We start from the raw sequence: 17056 nt of genomic DNA, 5'->3' as shown, positions 1-17056 counted from the left end.
TAGAGGAGGAAATGGGAATAAACTAGCCATGAATTTGAGTCTGACAAGAAATTAAAAGATGTAACTCAGGTGTGAGCTTTTAGAGCAGGTACTCTAGAGAAGTCATGGGGTAAGAAGCCAAACTTGCTCAGATGTACTCTTTTTTTTTTCTTCATTGGTCTCTTGAATAGGGTTGTCAATATGATTCCCTGATGTAAGAGACACTTCCAGTCCTGGGTCATGTTTGCTAATTCACATAAATGTTCTCCTTTTCAAAATTTGTCCTCTTGCTCTTGGTTATTGCCCTTTGTATTTTTCTACTGCTGGTCTTTGACCTGACACTTAGTAAGCTAGTCACAAAGTATCTGAAACATCTACGTTTTGAGCCATGTCACCTTGTAGCATGATTTGTTGCCTTAACTCTAAACCCCAGGATGAGACTGCTGTGTAATACATGCTATGCATACAATTCAAGTTCACATTGATTTATTCCCCCCCCCCCCCTTTTTTTTTTTTTTTTTTTTTTGTTCTCAGGCTTTGTAATGTTTTTATTTTGTGGTTGGAAGAAGAGAGTTTCCAGAGATACACACATTCCTTCTTTACCAAAGCAATACGATGCACATAGACTTGCTAAAGCCATGCAGAATCAACAGGTGAAGTGCCAATGATATTGGCAATTTGGGATCCAAAATTCACTTCGCTTGTTAAAGTGGGTCCTCTAAAGTAGTGAGAGACTTGGTGTCACTGGTCTTTAATACGTGTACAGCATGTATGGTAGTTTTTAGCTCTAACTTTTTTTCCTAAAAATCCTGTGCCATCCCCAGCTGTCTTCCTTTATATTTGAGCAAGGACTCATGAGTAGATTTCTTGCATATCTTAATGAGAACACAGTCCTTATTCTGTACTGTTCTGTAATTCTTTTTATGTTCTAAGATAATTTTAGAGAATTATTGAAGTTGGAACTTTAAATGACAAAAGACTGGAAGTTGAAATCTGCTCATGTTGGTAGTATGTAATATGTCAGGTTCAAATATAAGTTAGTGAGTGGGAAGTGTATATTATTTTGTCCAGTAAGTCTAAAGAGTTAGTATAATTAAAAAAACCTGTGAGAGGGAAGATTTTAGAAGGGCATTTCCTCATGCCTGCTTTGTTTTTATTTCTCCAGTGTATGTGACTACTGGAAATGCAGCCTGCTTTAGCCTGATAACAGTTAATCATGCCATGATGTTTTAGACTAACTTTGTTTCCTGTGTTCCTTTTTTTAGGAACAGAGTTTTAATAATCTGTATCCTTTCTCTCTTATTTGTTAGAAATTTATACCGTGTGCTTGTCAGAATTCTTCTCCAAGTGTCACAAATGCTTTTCAGTGGCTTATCTGTATGTGATAAAAATTCTGCAGCTTTTTTTCTTCAGTATAGACTTCCCCCCCCCCCCCCCCGGTAATAATTTTCCTATCACTTAAAACTGCAGGGTCTAGTTTTATGTACTTATTTTAGTTCCCCAGCTACTGGGATGGATGCACAGTATATGGTACTGACCAAAATGGGAATGATAATGTAATTCTTTTGTGCTTTAGGATTTGTGGATGGAGTATGTCAATGTTGAACTCGTACGCCATGAGTTTCAGGAAGCTCTAAACCTTTGGTTTCAGGTTCAGCTTGAATCACATACAACCTGTGTTTTTGCAGGGCAAACAGATTTCACCAACCCTTTATCAGGTAAGAAATAAGAATGTTGTTAATGAAATTGGGCCAGAAAGAATTATTAGGATGTTGAAGCCCTGGTTTCTTTAGGAACATAATGAGGTCTGTGAATAAAGATGTTAATACAGTTTGTTTTCTATAGGTACAGTATTTTGCATGAAGTTTTCATGGTGTTCTCGCCAAGATGCTCATGTGAGAGGCTAACATCGATGTTTTTGGTTTAAAGTTTGCCACATCACAGAACAGCAGGTCATGTTGTGCCTAGAGCTTCGTGAGTGAACTCCCCAAAGATTCCTCTGCACAGAGCATGCTCCAGACAGGGTGAATTTTCCTCAAGTTTAGAGAGACACAGCTGCAAGCAAAGGCAAAACCCACTGTAACTGAAAACAGAAAGATTGTCTCTGTTTTGTTGTTCCTAATGTCTTTCCTTGCTGTTTCCCTGGAATTTTGGCATGGTGAAAGGGTTGTTCTAGCACACAAGGGGATAATAGTCATGGTAGGTATATTAAGGATGTGATGAGATTGGATTTTGGGGGGGGCTGATTAAAAAAGGGGAGGGAGGGAATAGAAGGAAACTGGAATAGTTTCATAGGTGAATTGGCACTGTTTGGGCAAAGGAACTGAATGGGAATCGGGAGAAGGAGAGAGCTGATCTGGAGAGAGGCTGCACTTTGGGGAGGAATTGGAGCTGACAAGACTAGAGATGAGGATGAATTGTAGGGAAAGGAAGATGAATTTGCCTTAGCAGACTGGGTCTGGGAGCCTCTGTCAGATGAGGGGAATAAATGGGGTGATAAGAGGAAAATTGGAAGGGTAGAAGGTAGGAGTGGCTGGGGGAAACAAGGAAAGTAATGGAGCCTTGGATCCTAATGTTTGTGTGATGGAGCTGGTCATGAAAATTAGCTGTGTGAAATAAACTTTGTCAACAAAAATAGGAAGATTAGTTAAGAGATTTTTTTTTTTTCTTTTTTAAAGGGAGGAATCCTGAGAAATATGTCATGTTAAACATGTTTCATGCAAAAAAGTAATGTTTTTGTTCAGTTTCTCCTAAACTTTTCTTATTGACAAAACTTGCTTTTCCTTTCTTTTCTAGCCAAAGAGAGGATAATGAATAATTTGAAGAAGTTTGATACTCTCAAGCCCCTTCTTCCACTCCAGATGATTAAAGCTCCTGTGCCAGTTATTTCCTCTGCCAGTCTAGTAAGTCAGAAAGAAGCAATTCAGCTCATGGCATGTCACTGCAAGATGTTAAGGTCCATGCACAAGTAAGACACAGCTGTGTTTCCCTCTGCCTCACTAGCGTGTCTAGCAGTGTCTTCAGGTGCCCTTTACAGCAGCCTCACTTGTGGTGTTGGCACAAGACTGTCAGTACTTGACTTCTGCTTCTTGTCTCAGTGTTGTGTTGGTTGGTTTGGTGGTGTGTGGGTGTTTTTTTAATTTTTTTTTGGTTCGTTTTTTTGGCTGGTTGTGTGTTTTTGTTGTGTGTGGGTTCCCCCCTCCCCCTTGGCTATCATGTTGTTATTCCACTCCTTTAACTAAGATAAGACTACACAGGTCTTATCTAATGACTGAGATTATATCAGCTGAAATCGAAGTTCTACAGTTTCATTTCTCATTTGGCATACTTCTTAAAATAAAGCCTTCCTTTAGCCTAGATTTGTTGACAATAAGTTAGTTAACCCTTTTGCACTAATGTGGTAGCTGCAGTGTGAAGCACTGGAACCCCCAAGAGAGAAATCTAATTTCTGGTACTACTAGCTTTGTGTGTGAAAGAGAAGAGACTTTCTGTTTTTAATATTCCTACAAAGAGAATCCAGCTGAAGTATTTTCAAACACAGCTGACAAATCTATAGCTATTCTTGCCCAATGTAGTAATGTAATATCAATATTATTATTATTAAAAAAAAGAAAAAAGAAAAAACCCAAACAAAAAAAACCCCAAAACTCACTAAGCCCAAGAGAGGATGTGTCTAAACAATTCCAGCAGCAATTTTAGGTGGGCTCTTTTTTTGTTGACTGAATCATCCCACAGTCCAGCTTTTTTTGTCTGGTGGAAAATTGCATTTCCTACAGAGGGTGATCTATTTAATTTCCTTCCAGGTTGTCATATAGAATAATTAAAAAGAACTTATGCAGACTGGAGTAGTTTTTGTTCTTATGAACCTATTTCTTTTTTACTTTGAAGTGCTATTACTTTGAAATTTTAACTCTATTTCATTCAATAACCTTTTATGTTTTCTAGGAAAGTGTCATGAGTCTTTGTACAGCACATTAAATTGAAGTCTCATCTCTTGCTTATAAATTCTTAGTATTACTGTTTTCAGTAAAGATTTTTGGTAACTTTATCAATAAATGCTTTTCAGAACTGCAGCTCTCTGGGAATCTCAGCATGTTGCCCTCAATAGTGAAATATTGGATACAGTACCGAAGCTGTCAATACCGAAGTATGTCAATCGGGAAGAGCAGATCACCCTCCATTTGGAGTGCCGGGGAACTTCAAATAAAGGCTGCCAGGGAGCAGCTCTTCTAACAGTCCAGGTTAGAGATATGGCATCACTTCTGTTTTGGGGCTGTTGGACATGAATAATGGAAGTGAAATGACTGAATGGTTACAAGAATGGTAGCAGTTGACCAAATAAACCCATACACACATAATAGTTACCTGAAATACCTAATATGTAATGCTCAAAAGGAGATGCAGATCAACAGCTGAAAAATAAGTTGTTGCATAAAATTAGTTTTGCTCATAGTGTCCATTCTAAACTGCTTCCTGATGTGTGAATGTGGGAATATGCTCACTGATAGGAATAGAAGCATGAAAATGTTTATAGAAATATTTCCATGTTGCTTGGTATATGAATTTCTTGATCCCCTCTAAGTTTCAGTCCCTGTGGATTAAAAGTCCTACATAAAAGACATGAATTATATTAGTGTGTGATAATTAAATAGGAACATGACCAAGGATCTGTGCTTGGGCACGATGTACTAAATCTGATCAAAACTTTCAGGGGAAAACCATCTATATTCAGAGTTCTCTTACTAGGCTCTGCTTCATTTTTTACAAATAGGTGTAACATCAAAGAATTTTAGCAAAAGATATTATTCTGAAATGAGTATGTGTCTTTTTGTCATTTAGTTTGAAGGGAAACATAAAAATGAAGCAGTGAGCCAGCAGCTTCGTGCTTTGCGTAAAGAAGTGAGACAACTGCAGGCAAAAGCTACGAAGCCACCTTCTCTGGGTGTTGTGGAAGCAGCAGTACATGTGGAAAATTTTATAACATAGATTGTTCAGACACTGTTTTAGGTAGCGATGTTTTATATTTCCTTTTCTGTATATTAGAGTTAAAATGTGGAACCTGTTTGTGTGTTTTTCATAATGCTTATCAGCTTGGGTCAACAACAGAGCGGGAATCCTGAGACCTGTATGTTTGTGACACAGACTTCTAAAGGAATAACTCTATATTATCAGAAGAGCTATAACTGGTGGTTGTTCAGCCTCCACAGGGGGCACAGTATTGTTTTCTACTTCAATTTATTGTACTGTGTATTAGAATAGCCCTTCTAACCCTGCAAAAGCTTGCTGAGTGATAACACAGCATCCCTGTCAAACTTCAGGAAATGGCAAACTTGTATCACAGCTGTTTCAGCCATAGGCTAAACTCTATGTTTTTTAACATATCTCTCTCTAGGTTTTTCCCTCTAATAGTGCAGGATGTAGTTCTTTAATAGAGAGTTATGAGTTGAAGGAGCTTTTCAATATGTGAAACAAAATCGTGCAGTGGAAGAGGACTATGTAATATCACTTTTTTGGGGGTGTGTGTGAATAAATGGATTAGTCCAAGGCCCTCTTCCTCTTGAAGGCCTTTTAGAGCTCATCCCAGAGGTCCAGTTTTGCAACACCATTCTTCTCAATCTTCTAGATTTCTGCTGGGATTCTTTTAGTGTAGTTGGTTTCCTACAGAGTGTGCTCACTGTACAAGTAAAAATATTTGGTTACTATTTCTACATGTTCATTCTTGATCATTAATCTGAAAAATTCTGTGGATGAGCTAGTTCTTGGGATTTACATCTGTGGAATTGCATATTCTTCATGTTTTAATTAGGACTCAGTGAAGATGGGGGTTTGAGCTCAATAAAACATTTATTTGGCAAAACACAATAAAAGATTGATTCTGTTTTAAGTCTCTTATTGCTGAGCCTGTTAAGTAAAACTAAGTAAATTTTCTTGCAGTACAAATGTAGTTGGGATGGCCTAAGAACATGACAAACACATGATTTGAGGGAGAAACCTGTTGGAACTATGCTGTGAAAAATCTTTTGATGATCACTTTCTGACTCTGATTATGGAGACTTTCTAAGGTTTGGAGGTACCCATTTCAGGCAGCAAAATTACTTGAGCTAAACCTGGGACTGTTCAGCCTGGATATGAGAAGGCTCAGGAGGTTCTCATCAATGTATAGAAATACCTGAAGGGAGGGTGCAAAGAAGATGGAGCCAGGCTCTTTTCAGGGGTGCCCAGTGACAGGACAAGAAGCAATGGGCACAAATTGACACACAGGAGGTTCCCTCTGAACATCAGGAAACACTCTTTTACTGTGAGGGTGACACAGGCTGTCCAGAGAGGTTTTGGAGTCTCCATCCTTGGACATACTCAAAAGCTATTTGGACACAGTCCTGGGCAACTAGCTGTAGGTGGCCCTGCTTGAGTAGGGGGGTTGGTCCATACCCATCTCAAGGCTATATATTTGCAAGAAACCTTTCTTTGTCACAGATTATTTTCCATATGTAAATTTAATCTGCTCTTTTCTTTTTTTTCAGGGCCTTAATAAATATCTACAAGGTGCAGCCTATGCCTGCAATTAAGAAAGTCGGAATTAGTTTGTTTTTTACATTAGTGGAATATGTGTGTGATGAAACTCAATGCAGTCCTTCCACAAGGCAGTTCTTAACATCCTGCATCGAGATTCTAGGCCAAGTGAGTTTATTCTCTGATTTTTGGATGCCTAATGCTTATCCCAATTGCCTGCTGATATTGGGGGTCTAAAACATTCAGAAGCCTGAAAATTAACTTCTAAGCTTCTGTCCCATTTTCCTTTCAACTAATTGTATAATATACACAGTCTTTAGGAGAGTTTAAGCTTGCATATAAGCAAAATAAAACCTGTTGCTCTGAGATGCCTGTTTAGTGCTAATAAATGCTTACTGTGTTAGTTAAATGCTAAGGTAGGCTGGATTTTTGGGCAGGTAACTAAAGTTTGGGTACTTCCAGCGTGTAAGAGAGTGTTTTGGCATATATTTCGCTGTTATCGATCATTTTTTAGCTGACATATATCTTGTCAACCTCTATGTTTAGACACCTCTCTTCTACAGCCTTGCAATAAATATTCTTTGTGTAGAGAGTTAGCCAGAAGTTTGCTGGTAGAGCACATAAGTGCTTGTTGTTTTTGGTAATATTTGCCGTGGGGAACACATTATGTGGGTGCTCTAAGAAAAAGCATTAGCCTCTGCTTTGGGTCCAGGCAGTTATTTTTATCTCTTAAATACAGTTTGTTTCAATGTGCAGCTGTCCTTAAGTACCTCTAACAGCTGAGGTGCTGAAGAGCTCTCCATGGACATAGTTCTGTTTAAACTTTTCCTAGTGTCAGGCAGGGCTGCTGAAATCTGGATTCATTTTCTTTTGTTAACCCATCAGAAAAATTGGATTTCTAGGTATTTTTATGCAGTGTGTGTGGTCACAAGTGCTGTTCTTAAGTGTGTTAGGGAAACATGTTCGTTTTACTTTGTATTTTGTGGAACAGCAGTATTTAGTTGAAGTTGATCTCCTACAGTCTGTCATTTGTGAGAGAACTTTTTTCTTTTTTTAAAAGGACCAAAAATTGTGCTTGTCTCGACAGAAAGCTCTAAGAGTTGTTTCCCCCCCCCCCCCCCCCAATAGATTCATACTAGGCCTTTTTTCTCACCATTCCTGATTTTTCCTCAGGTGTTCATCAGTGGGACCAAGTCAGAGTGCAAATGTTTCCTCCAGACAATCCTGCAGAATCGAAGGCTCTGTACTCTTCTTTCTTTACTTCACTCCTGTTGCCTCTCCCAATGAATTTGTGACTTTATATGAAAAAGTTGTGGCCTTTCTGAGTGAGGATAACAGTGATGATGTCTTCATGCTGCTGACAAAGGTAAAGTACTCGTGAATACTGCGTCTGGTTTGTGGGTTGCTTTCGTCTTGTGGGTGCGTCTTCTCGTGGGTCTTTCCCTAAAGACTGTGACTTTAGGCTAACGAAGAAAGAGGTGCAAATCTGGTACTTTAACATTGAAGGATTCTATAGATCTATGTTGCTCATCCTGAATGGTATGTGTTGTATTTAAGCTCAAGAAGGGCTGGAGGCAAAAGCAAATAGGAAGCTTAAACTACCCTTTCCTAGCCCAGATAGTATCAGTATGCGCTTCCTAGGGCTTACTCTTCAGTGCACTCTTGCTCTTGAAATTAAAGCAGGCTCTTGATGGCTTCTGCCTGATATCTCTGCAGAGACATTCATCAAAATAGCCAGTGAATCCCAGGTATCTTAAAAATAAAAACAAAAAAAAATTGGAACAGTGTCTGAATCTTCAGTCTCTGTCACCCATGTCCTTCCTGCCTATCTTAAAACATACAGAGTTAGGTAAGAGCAAGTGATTTGCATATTTCTTGTTTCAGGGCTGCATGATACTGTCTGTATGTATTCAGTGGAGAAATTACTGTTATACTTAGGCTTTGATATCACTCTGATTCTCTTCATTAGTTACACAGAGACAGGGTTTGACAGCTGTGAATAGCAGGCAGTCTGTTTTGGGCATGACTCTGAGCTGTCCTTAGTGGCAATGATCAGCATTGTCCCTGCTGACCTAGGTCTGAACAGATGGCCTAGAGGCTACAAAAGCTTTGCACTTCCACCTGAAAATTTATGGACTATGGAGATTAGCCCAGTCTAATGCTTGTAAGTGTGTGGCAGTGGTACTGAAGCGTGGAAATTCATACACATCTTTATGAATCTGAGAACCCCTGCCAAGGGTTGTTTCATAAATTCAGGGACTTTTGCAATATACTAAATCATAACCTTTGGTGAGCATTACCTTGGTTTTGAGTTAAGGCTAATGAGGTGCAAATTCATTAGGTTTTTCTTAAATATAAAAACTTCAGGATTTTTTTTTTTTTACCCTGACAATTTCTCCCTTCTCCTAAAGGTGTTGTGGCTGTTAAAGCTTCTACTTATAAATGCTTCCTGTCCTCTGTTCTAGTTTGACCTTATACAATGGTTAAGCGTTGCTAAGCCACCTCTATCTGAACGTACCAAGCTTCTGGAGTCTATTCACTTGGCTCTCAATGCATGTGGCCTTGAACCTGAAGAAGATATTTTGATGCCATTTGATATCTTCCGCAAGCATTGGACTAACCTTATCCAGTATCAGTTCCCTGATCACTATAGTGATTTCCTAAGGTTGTTCGTGCAAAGTGAGTATCTGAATTGATGTATACTAAGCCTTTCGTACCGAACTCTTCTGGCTTAAAAATATGAACTGCATGCAGTAGAGTTAAATAGCAACAAATACAGAATGATTTAAACTTTAAGTTTCTATATGCACTTTTATGTGCATGCTATGTGATATGTTTTTATTAGACGTATTTTAGCTCTACTAGAAAGAAACACTCTTCTGCAGATCTAAGTACACACATCAGTGACAACAGATTTCAGCCCATATTACAGGAGAAGGGTGGAGGAGAGGTTTCTATTAATGGAAGCACTTATTAATTATAATTATGCCACAGTCTTTAATGCAGCATCCTTGTTCTTGAGCACCCTTCAATGTCAAACTGAGAACTGGAATTATAGAGACCTGGGACTGATACTGAAATCTGCTGAAAATGTCCTGGTTGACATTAGGTGCTACCTATAATCTGCTGTGCCTCTAAAATGAGAACAAAAGTACTTCCTTTCTGTCAAACTGTATGTGCTGAGGCAGAAACTGTCTCTTAATATGTATTTGTAGCCAGGGATGTACTAAGTGCCTGGGAAACTCTCTAAAGAAGAGAGCATGTAGATGCCAAAAGGGAATGTTAAATTACTTATGTTTGGGAATTAGATATTTCTCACCCTTAAACTTGGGGCTTTCAAATGCATGCCTTGCCTAATTTTTGTATGTAGTAGGGAGCTCTAATTTCAACCTTTTCTGACTGTTATTGAGAAAGGGACTAATATCCTTCTCCTGATTTTCACAAATGTATTCCCTTCTCTTTCTCCTAAGGCTCATCAGAGCAGCTTCTAAGCTCTGACTGTTGGAAGGCATCACTTAAAGCTTTGGGATGTAGTTCACCAGCAACTGAACAGGGAAGCTTCAAAAAAAGTGATTCTACTGAAAGTCCTGTATTGTGGGATGCTGCAAAAATTCTCCTTTCTGCAGAACAGGTGGGTGCCTCTTTGGTTGATTTATTATGTTTTTCAGCTGAAGCAGATGCCCACCAGTGACAAATAACACTGCTGTGCAGTCTTTCTGTAGCTGACTAATAGTTTCCTTCTTTTTACAGGTTAGAGAGACAATAGAATGGCTTTCCACATCTTTCTGCAAACTCCGACTGTCTTCGATGGACTTTTGGCCTGTTTTCAAAATGGAGTCCTTATGTGGCTGAAGTGAATACATTTCTGGAGTATCTTATTAAATGACTTATTGACACCAAAGTTACCAATTTAGCCTAAGAGCCTGTTGGCAGTAACAGAATTCTAGCAGGTAATGTGTCTTAAAAGCAAATTATTTAAGAACAGGCACTCAGTTACTCTAATTTCCTCTGTTAAAGACCATTTAAGTATACAGTAAAATATTCTTACTCTGCATTTGTACAATGATGAGAACATGAAAATACAGACGGGAAATATTGATGCTACTTCATGGCCATGTGGGATTTTATGCTTCATCTTTATGCCTGTTGGAGGAAGCTTGTTTATATTTGAGCTTGTTTTAAAATTATTTTATGAAGAGATCATACTTTCTTCAAAGAAAAATAGTCTTTTGCACTGAGCAGAGGTTTGGGAATGAGGGACTAATTAATTTCATCATGGTGTGACTTTGATTTGGAGAAAATTGCCAAACCACCTTTTATTTTAGTATATGTAGGTTTAAAGTGTGACTCATCATTACCCCCCCAATCTCAGATGTATTAAAGTGATATTAATAAAACATCGAAGCAATGCAAAATGCTTATGAATGTTGTTAAAAAAATCATATTGTTAACTAGAGTTACTAATAAGCATATTGTATTTAAAATTTTTATTTGACCAGGAAGAACTGATTAAATGTTGGAATAAGCAAAGGACATTGTATTCAAGTTTGGAAAAGCGTAATATGTTCACTGTTAGTAACTTGAGGGGGGGGGGAAAGCAACTTTTATGTTTTATTTTCTTATAGTATTGCAGTCCTTGTATTCAGTCATTGCTGGACTCTTTAAACCATGGATACCGGTCTTGGATAAGGAAGATGCAAGGTATACATTGCATTTTAAAATTAAATGAGTTTTTGCTCAAGTAAGGACTCGAACCCTATAAGAATGGTTATCATGGTTATCTGATTTTTTTCTAATTCATGACTGTACTGTGACCTTCCATTAAGTAGCTGTGATTTTTGTGTCATATCCTTAACAATTATGGAACTAACTAATGAGTTTAAGTCCAATTTTCCAAGACTTGGATTGAGTAATTGTTTTAGATACAAGAAATATAACCAAGATCTGGTCAGGAAAAAGAGATGAGAAAAATATGAATTGCACTTAGTTCTGGAAGCAATCAAATTTAAATTTTAGGTTGTTTTTTTTTTTTTTAGTTTCCATAATACTGATAACTCCTTAGTTTAAAACAAAACAAAAAAGTCAAACAAATATAACCCCAAATGCCAGTGGTACGTAAAGAAACCTTGGACCAAATCGGTCCTATGATGATCTACTCTCTTGTGTACTTCTGTCTTCACATGGAGAGTTATTTGTAATGTTATACACTTAAATTTTACTTTCTTCCAAAGCCAAAAGCTTTTTGAGCTGTGAGTGCATCTCCAGCATTTAATTAGAATGTTGACTGCAGGTGGTATGTGCTGTCATTCAGAAATTCCTGTGTTTAGGTATTTTATTTAGTTATGAAATATCAAACAAGTAATCTCTGCTTACTCAATGGTATCATGGATCTTCAGTGTGACATAAAAATATGTACCTCTTCTAAGGAAGAAACAGGCAGTTCTAAAGAGTTGAGTTTGAGTGAAAGGACTGCTTACAGTGATTTACTATATTTACTATATTGATTTACTATGTACTACCTACTATATTGATTTACTATGTTTTAGAATATTTAAATCATTTAAGTGTTTATGGTCTGTTTATGGTCTGGTAACTCAGCACTGAAATTTGTGTTGCTTCACTACTACTTTTAAGTAACCAGCCCTGTTACCCTTGGTTAGAGAGCGACACTCCTGTAGCATCCACCATGGTCTGTTTGTTTACAGATTGCATCAAGCTTTTGCATGAGAGCTTTAAAGGTAGGTGAAGTCCGCGCTGTTTTAATGTAGCAGCACTTCCTGTTCTATCGGACCAAAGAAGACTTTTGATTGAGATACGGGAAGTGAGGAGATTTTGTTTGTTATGAACTTTTAGCCAAGATGATCACTGCAGTGGTACCAGGAGCATTTCTTTATTTCATCCTTAATAGACAGCTTTTTTCCTGGGCAAGGATTGATAAATGCATACTTGTTAGATAGCAAAATTAATGTGAAGGAAAGCAAAACAAAATGAGCTGTCATGAGAATTGCATGACTTCATTCTAGGTCTCTATGTTGTTCCCATACAACATATGCAGTAGCATGTCACAGTGACCAATACATGTGTCTCAATAGCTAGTCTTGGGGGTAATTTAATCTCCAGGACTGATAATTTTGAGCTCCTATTTAGCATTGCTTATTGTTCCTAATGTGTAGTTAGACATAAGAATGGAAAACAATTAATTTCACAACAACTCTTAACAACTTCTAGGGATGAACTAGATTCAAACTTACCTTAAATAATTAAAAATAATATTATTGTGTGTTTTATGAAATTTGAGATACATAAGATTTTTTCTTAAAAAAAAAAACCAACCAAACAAACAAAAAACAAAACCAAAATAACCCAACATAAAAGCAATGAAGTTCTACATGGAAGGAGTATTTTATAACTTCAGACTATTGTCCAGCAACTCTTCAAAAGATCAAGGAAGGGCACAAAATCACAGAATCACAGAATCGTATAGGTTGGAAAAGACCTTTAAGATCATCGAGTCCAACCATAAACCTAACACTGCCAAAACCACCACTACACCATGTCCCTAAGCACCTCATCCAAACGTCCTTTAAATACCTCCAGGGATGGCGACTCAACCATCTCCCTGGGCAGCCTGTTCCAATGCTTGATAACCCTTTCAGTGAAGAAAAATTTCCTCATATGCAGTCTAAACCTCCCCTGGTGCAACTTGAGGCCATTTCCTCTTGTCCTATCACTTGTTACCTGGGAGAAGAGACCGACCCCCACCTCACTACAACCTCCTTTCAGGTAGTTGTAGAGAGCAATAAGGTCTCCCCTCAGCCTCCTTTTCTCCAGGCTAAACAACCCCAGTTCCCTCAGCCGCTCCTCATCAGACTTCTGCTCTAGACCCTTCACCAGCTTCGTTGCCCTTCTCTGGACTCACTCCAGCACCTCGCTGTCTCTCTTGCAGTGGGGGGCCCAAAAGTGAACACAGTATTCGAGGTGCAGCCTCACCAGTGCTGAGTATAGGGGCACAGTCACTTCCCTAGTCCTGCTGGCCACACTATTTTTGATACAAGCCAGGATGCCATTGGCTTTCTTGGCCACCTGGGCACACTGCTGGCTCATATTCAGGCGGCTGTCAACCAACACCCCCAGGTCCTTTTCTGCCAGGCAGCTTTCCAGCCACTCTTCCCCAAGCCTGTAGCGTTGCATGGGGTTGTTGTGGCCCAAGTGCAGGACCTTGTACTTGGCCTTGTTAAACCTCGTGCAATTCACCCCAGCCCATCCATCCAGCCTGTCCAGGTCCCTCTGCAGAGCCTGCCTACCCTCCAGCAGATCAACACTCCCACACAACTTGGTGTCATCTGCAAACTTACTGAGAGTACACTCGATCCCTTCGTCCAGATCATTGATAAAGATATTAAACAGGACTGGCCCCAACACAGAGCCCTGGGGAACACCGCTTGTGACCGGCCGCCAACTGGAGTAAACTCCATTCACCACCACTCTTTGGGCCCGGCCATCCAGCCAGTTCTTTACCCAGTGAAGAGTACACCCGTCCAAGCCATGAGCAGCCAGTTTCTCCAGGAGAATGCTGTGGGAAACCGTGTCAAAGGCTTTACTGAAGTCTAGATAGACAACATCCACAGCCTTTCCCTCATCCACTAGGCGGGTCACCTTGTCATAGAAGGAGATCAGGTTGGTCAAGCAGGACCTGCCTTTCCTGAACCCATGCTGGCTGGGCTTGATCCCTTGGTTATTCTCTACATGCTGTGTGATAGCACTCAGGATGATCTGCTCCATCAGCTTCCCCAGTACCGAGGTCAGGCTGACAGGCCTGTAGTTCCCTGGGTCCTCCTTCCGGCCCTTCTTGAAGATGGGTGTCGCATTAGCTAACCTCCAGTCAATTGGGACCTCCCCAGTTAGCCAGGACTGCTGGTAAATGATGGAAAGGGGCTTGGTGAGCACATCTGCCAGTTCCTTCAGTACTCTCAGGTGGATCTCATCAGGCCCCATAGACTTGTGAGTGTCTAAGTGGTGCAGCAGGTCACTAACCATTTCCCCCTGGATTATGGGGGCTCCATTCTGGTCCCCGTCCCTATCTTCCAACTCAGGGGTCTGGGTACCCAGAGAACAGTCGGCCCTGCTATTAGACTGAGGCAAAGAAGGCATTAAGTACCTCAGCCTTTTCCTCATCCTTGGTCACTGTGTTCCCTCCCCCGTCTACTAGGGGCTGGAGATTCTCCTTAGCTCTCCTTTTGCTGCTAATGTATTTGAAGAAGTGTTTTTTGTTGTCTTTTATAGCAGCAGGCAGACTGAGCTCTAGCTCAGCTTTGGCCCTTCTAACTTTCTCCCTGCACAGCCTCGCTACACCTTTGTAGTCCTCCTGAGTTGCCTGCCCCTTCTTCCAGAGGTCGTAGACTCTCCTCTTTTTCCTGAGTTCGAGCCAGAGCTCTCTAGTCAGCCAGGCCAGTCTTCTTCCCTGCCGGCTCGTCTTTCGGCACCTGGGGACAGCCCGCTCTTGTGCCTTTAGGACTTCCTCCTTAAAGAATGTCCAGCCTTCCTGGACTCCTTTGCCCATAAGGGCTGCCTCCCAGGGGACTCTCTCGACCAGTCTCCTAAACAAGCCAAAGTCTGCCCTCCGGAAGTCTAAGGTGGCAGTTTTGCTGACCCCCCTCACCGCTTCTCCACGTATCAAAAACTCTATCATTTCGTGATCACTCTGCCCAAGACAGCCTCCAACCATCACATCGCTCACAAGTCCTTCTCTGTTCGTGAACAAGAGGTCCAGCGGGGCACCTTCCCTAGTTGGCTCACTCACCAGCTGTGTCAGGAAGTTATCTGCCACACACTCCAGGAACCTCCTAGACTCTTTCCTCTCTGCTGTATTGTATTTCCAGCAGACATCTGGCAGGTTGAAGTCCCCCACAAGAACAAGGGCTAGCGATCGTGAGGCTTCTCCCAGCTGCTTATAGAATAGTTTGTCAGTCTCCTCATCCTGGTTGGGGGGTCTGTAACAGACTGCCTTGTTGGCACCATCTGCCTTGTTGGCCTTCCCCCTGATTCTTACCCATAGACACTCCACCCTATCATCACCATCATCGAGCTCTAAACTATCCAGACTCTCCCTGACGTACAGGGCTACCCCACCACCTCTCCTGCCTCGCCTATCCGTCCTGAAGAGTTTATAGCCATCCATCGCCGCACTCCAGTTGTGCGAGTCACCCCACCACGTTTCCGTGATGGCCACCATATCATAGTTTTCCTGATGTACAATGGCTTCCAACTAATCATAAGCTTCCCCACTTGTTGATTTGGAGAAAAAAAATCTAAAAGTTTGTGTGCTTTTTTTTTTTTTTCTTTTTTGACGAATGTATTTTAGTGTAACTTGCATTTATGGTTTTTCATCTTCAGAATTGGACTTTCTTCTGTAATCAAGCTTTCCCTGAATTTTTTTTGTTGTTATATTCAAAGAAAATAGCTGAATTAGATAAGCTGTTGCCAAGCTACCGTGGGGCACTCTGGTCACATCTAATGCACTACTGTGAGTGTTGCACAGCCCCCAAAATGCCTGAGTTTATTCTTTATACTTTGCATACTGAGTTCAGACGGCTTCCATGGAAGGAAATGCATCCAGACCAGATGCTTATGGAAGAGTTCTTGAAAGTGAGTACATTGGCATCTGTTGAATTAAGTTCATAATCAGTGTTGCCCTTGAAAATAACTGCAGAACTGGAGACAGTTCTTTAGCAAGTAAACTTTTAAAGCTTATTGTAGTATTCACAGCTGCTCATTTTGTGATTGATTTTTGTGAAGGAGTGCTATTGAGTCTTATACAAAGTTGTAGGGAGCTGTAAAGCTGGCAGTCTTTGTAATCTGTCATTGCTCTATCTGAATGTCTCATTTATTACATATATATTTAATATGTATTTAGAGTTAATATATTTTATTATTGCCATGTTGTTCTCACTTCCAAGTTGTCTGAGACAATGTAAACCTGCATATAAGTGTGGAAATGCTCCAGGATTTACTGCTTTATCTGTTTGGGATGAGTTCTTCATGCAGTTCTAAACAGTCTCAGAGTTTCTTAATTTCTCTTCATTCTAAGAGAAATGGATGCAATCATGCAGCTAAGAGTTTGTAATAGATTATTTCTTTTTGGTTTGCAGTAGCTTGGTATTCTGTACTGGTTGTTTGAGAGGCTTAGAAAGTTACATGTGCAACTCTTCTGGTGGGGGGCAAAATGATGGAGAAGCAGTGTCTGTCTACTTCTCTGCCGACCTAAAATGCTGCTGTGGATTTATGGTTGGCTAAGGAGTTGAAAAGTATGAATGTATTTATATCTTACATTGTTTTATGTACCTGTTTTTTTTTTCCTTTCTCATTTCTAGATTGAAAGAGGCAGCCCCAAGAGTTGTTTCTTATTCTTGGGTTACGTTTTATGTGAAATAAACTGGGTCGGTGTTCTCTCTGATGCCTGGAATCCCAACCCTCATCCTCAGACTCACAACATGATTGTCTGTTTGCTGTATATGATGGTCCTGTTGGCAAAGGAGGAACAACTTATAGGCAAAGAGGTAATTTTGAA

The 17056-nt window shown here is 40.1% G+C and overlaps 1 protein-coding gene across 1 annotated transcript in view; it reads left to right on the top strand.

Annotated features, from left to right (window-relative positions):
• EPG5 (ectopic P-granules 5 autophagy tethering factor) overlaps positions 1–17056 on the top strand; it is a 444533-nt gene that overhangs the window by 41772 nt on the left and 385705 nt on the right. Inside the window, 17 exon segments of the mRNA XM_075488778.1 lie at positions 514–558; positions 560–632; positions 1556–1697; positions 2776–2947; positions 4046–4220; positions 4819–4961; positions 6501–6657; positions 7663–7745; positions 7747–7855; positions 8955–9168; positions 9960–10120; positions 10240–10301; positions 10303–10439; positions 11115–11190; positions 12124–12227; positions 15959–16134; positions 16860–17045. Of these exon segments, the coding sequence (XP_075344893.1) occupies positions 514–558; positions 560–632; positions 1556–1697; positions 2776–2947; positions 4046–4220; positions 4819–4961; positions 6501–6657; positions 7663–7745; positions 7747–7855; positions 8955–9168; positions 9960–10120; positions 10240–10301; positions 10303–10439; positions 11115–11190; positions 12124–12227; positions 15959–16134; positions 16860–17045 (2215 nt within the window).

Source organism: Mycteria americana (genome assembly GCF_035582795.1).
Source record: "Mycteria americana isolate JAX WOST 10 ecotype Jacksonville Zoo and Gardens chromosome Z unlocalized genomic scaffold, USCA_MyAme_1.0 Scaffold_18, whole genome shotgun sequence".
Taxonomy (NCBI): Eukaryota; Metazoa; Chordata; class Aves; order Ciconiiformes; family Ciconiidae; genus Mycteria; species Mycteria americana.
The sequence above is the reverse complement of the archived record's forward strand: the minus strand, read 5'-3'. Positions and strand labels throughout refer to the sequence as shown.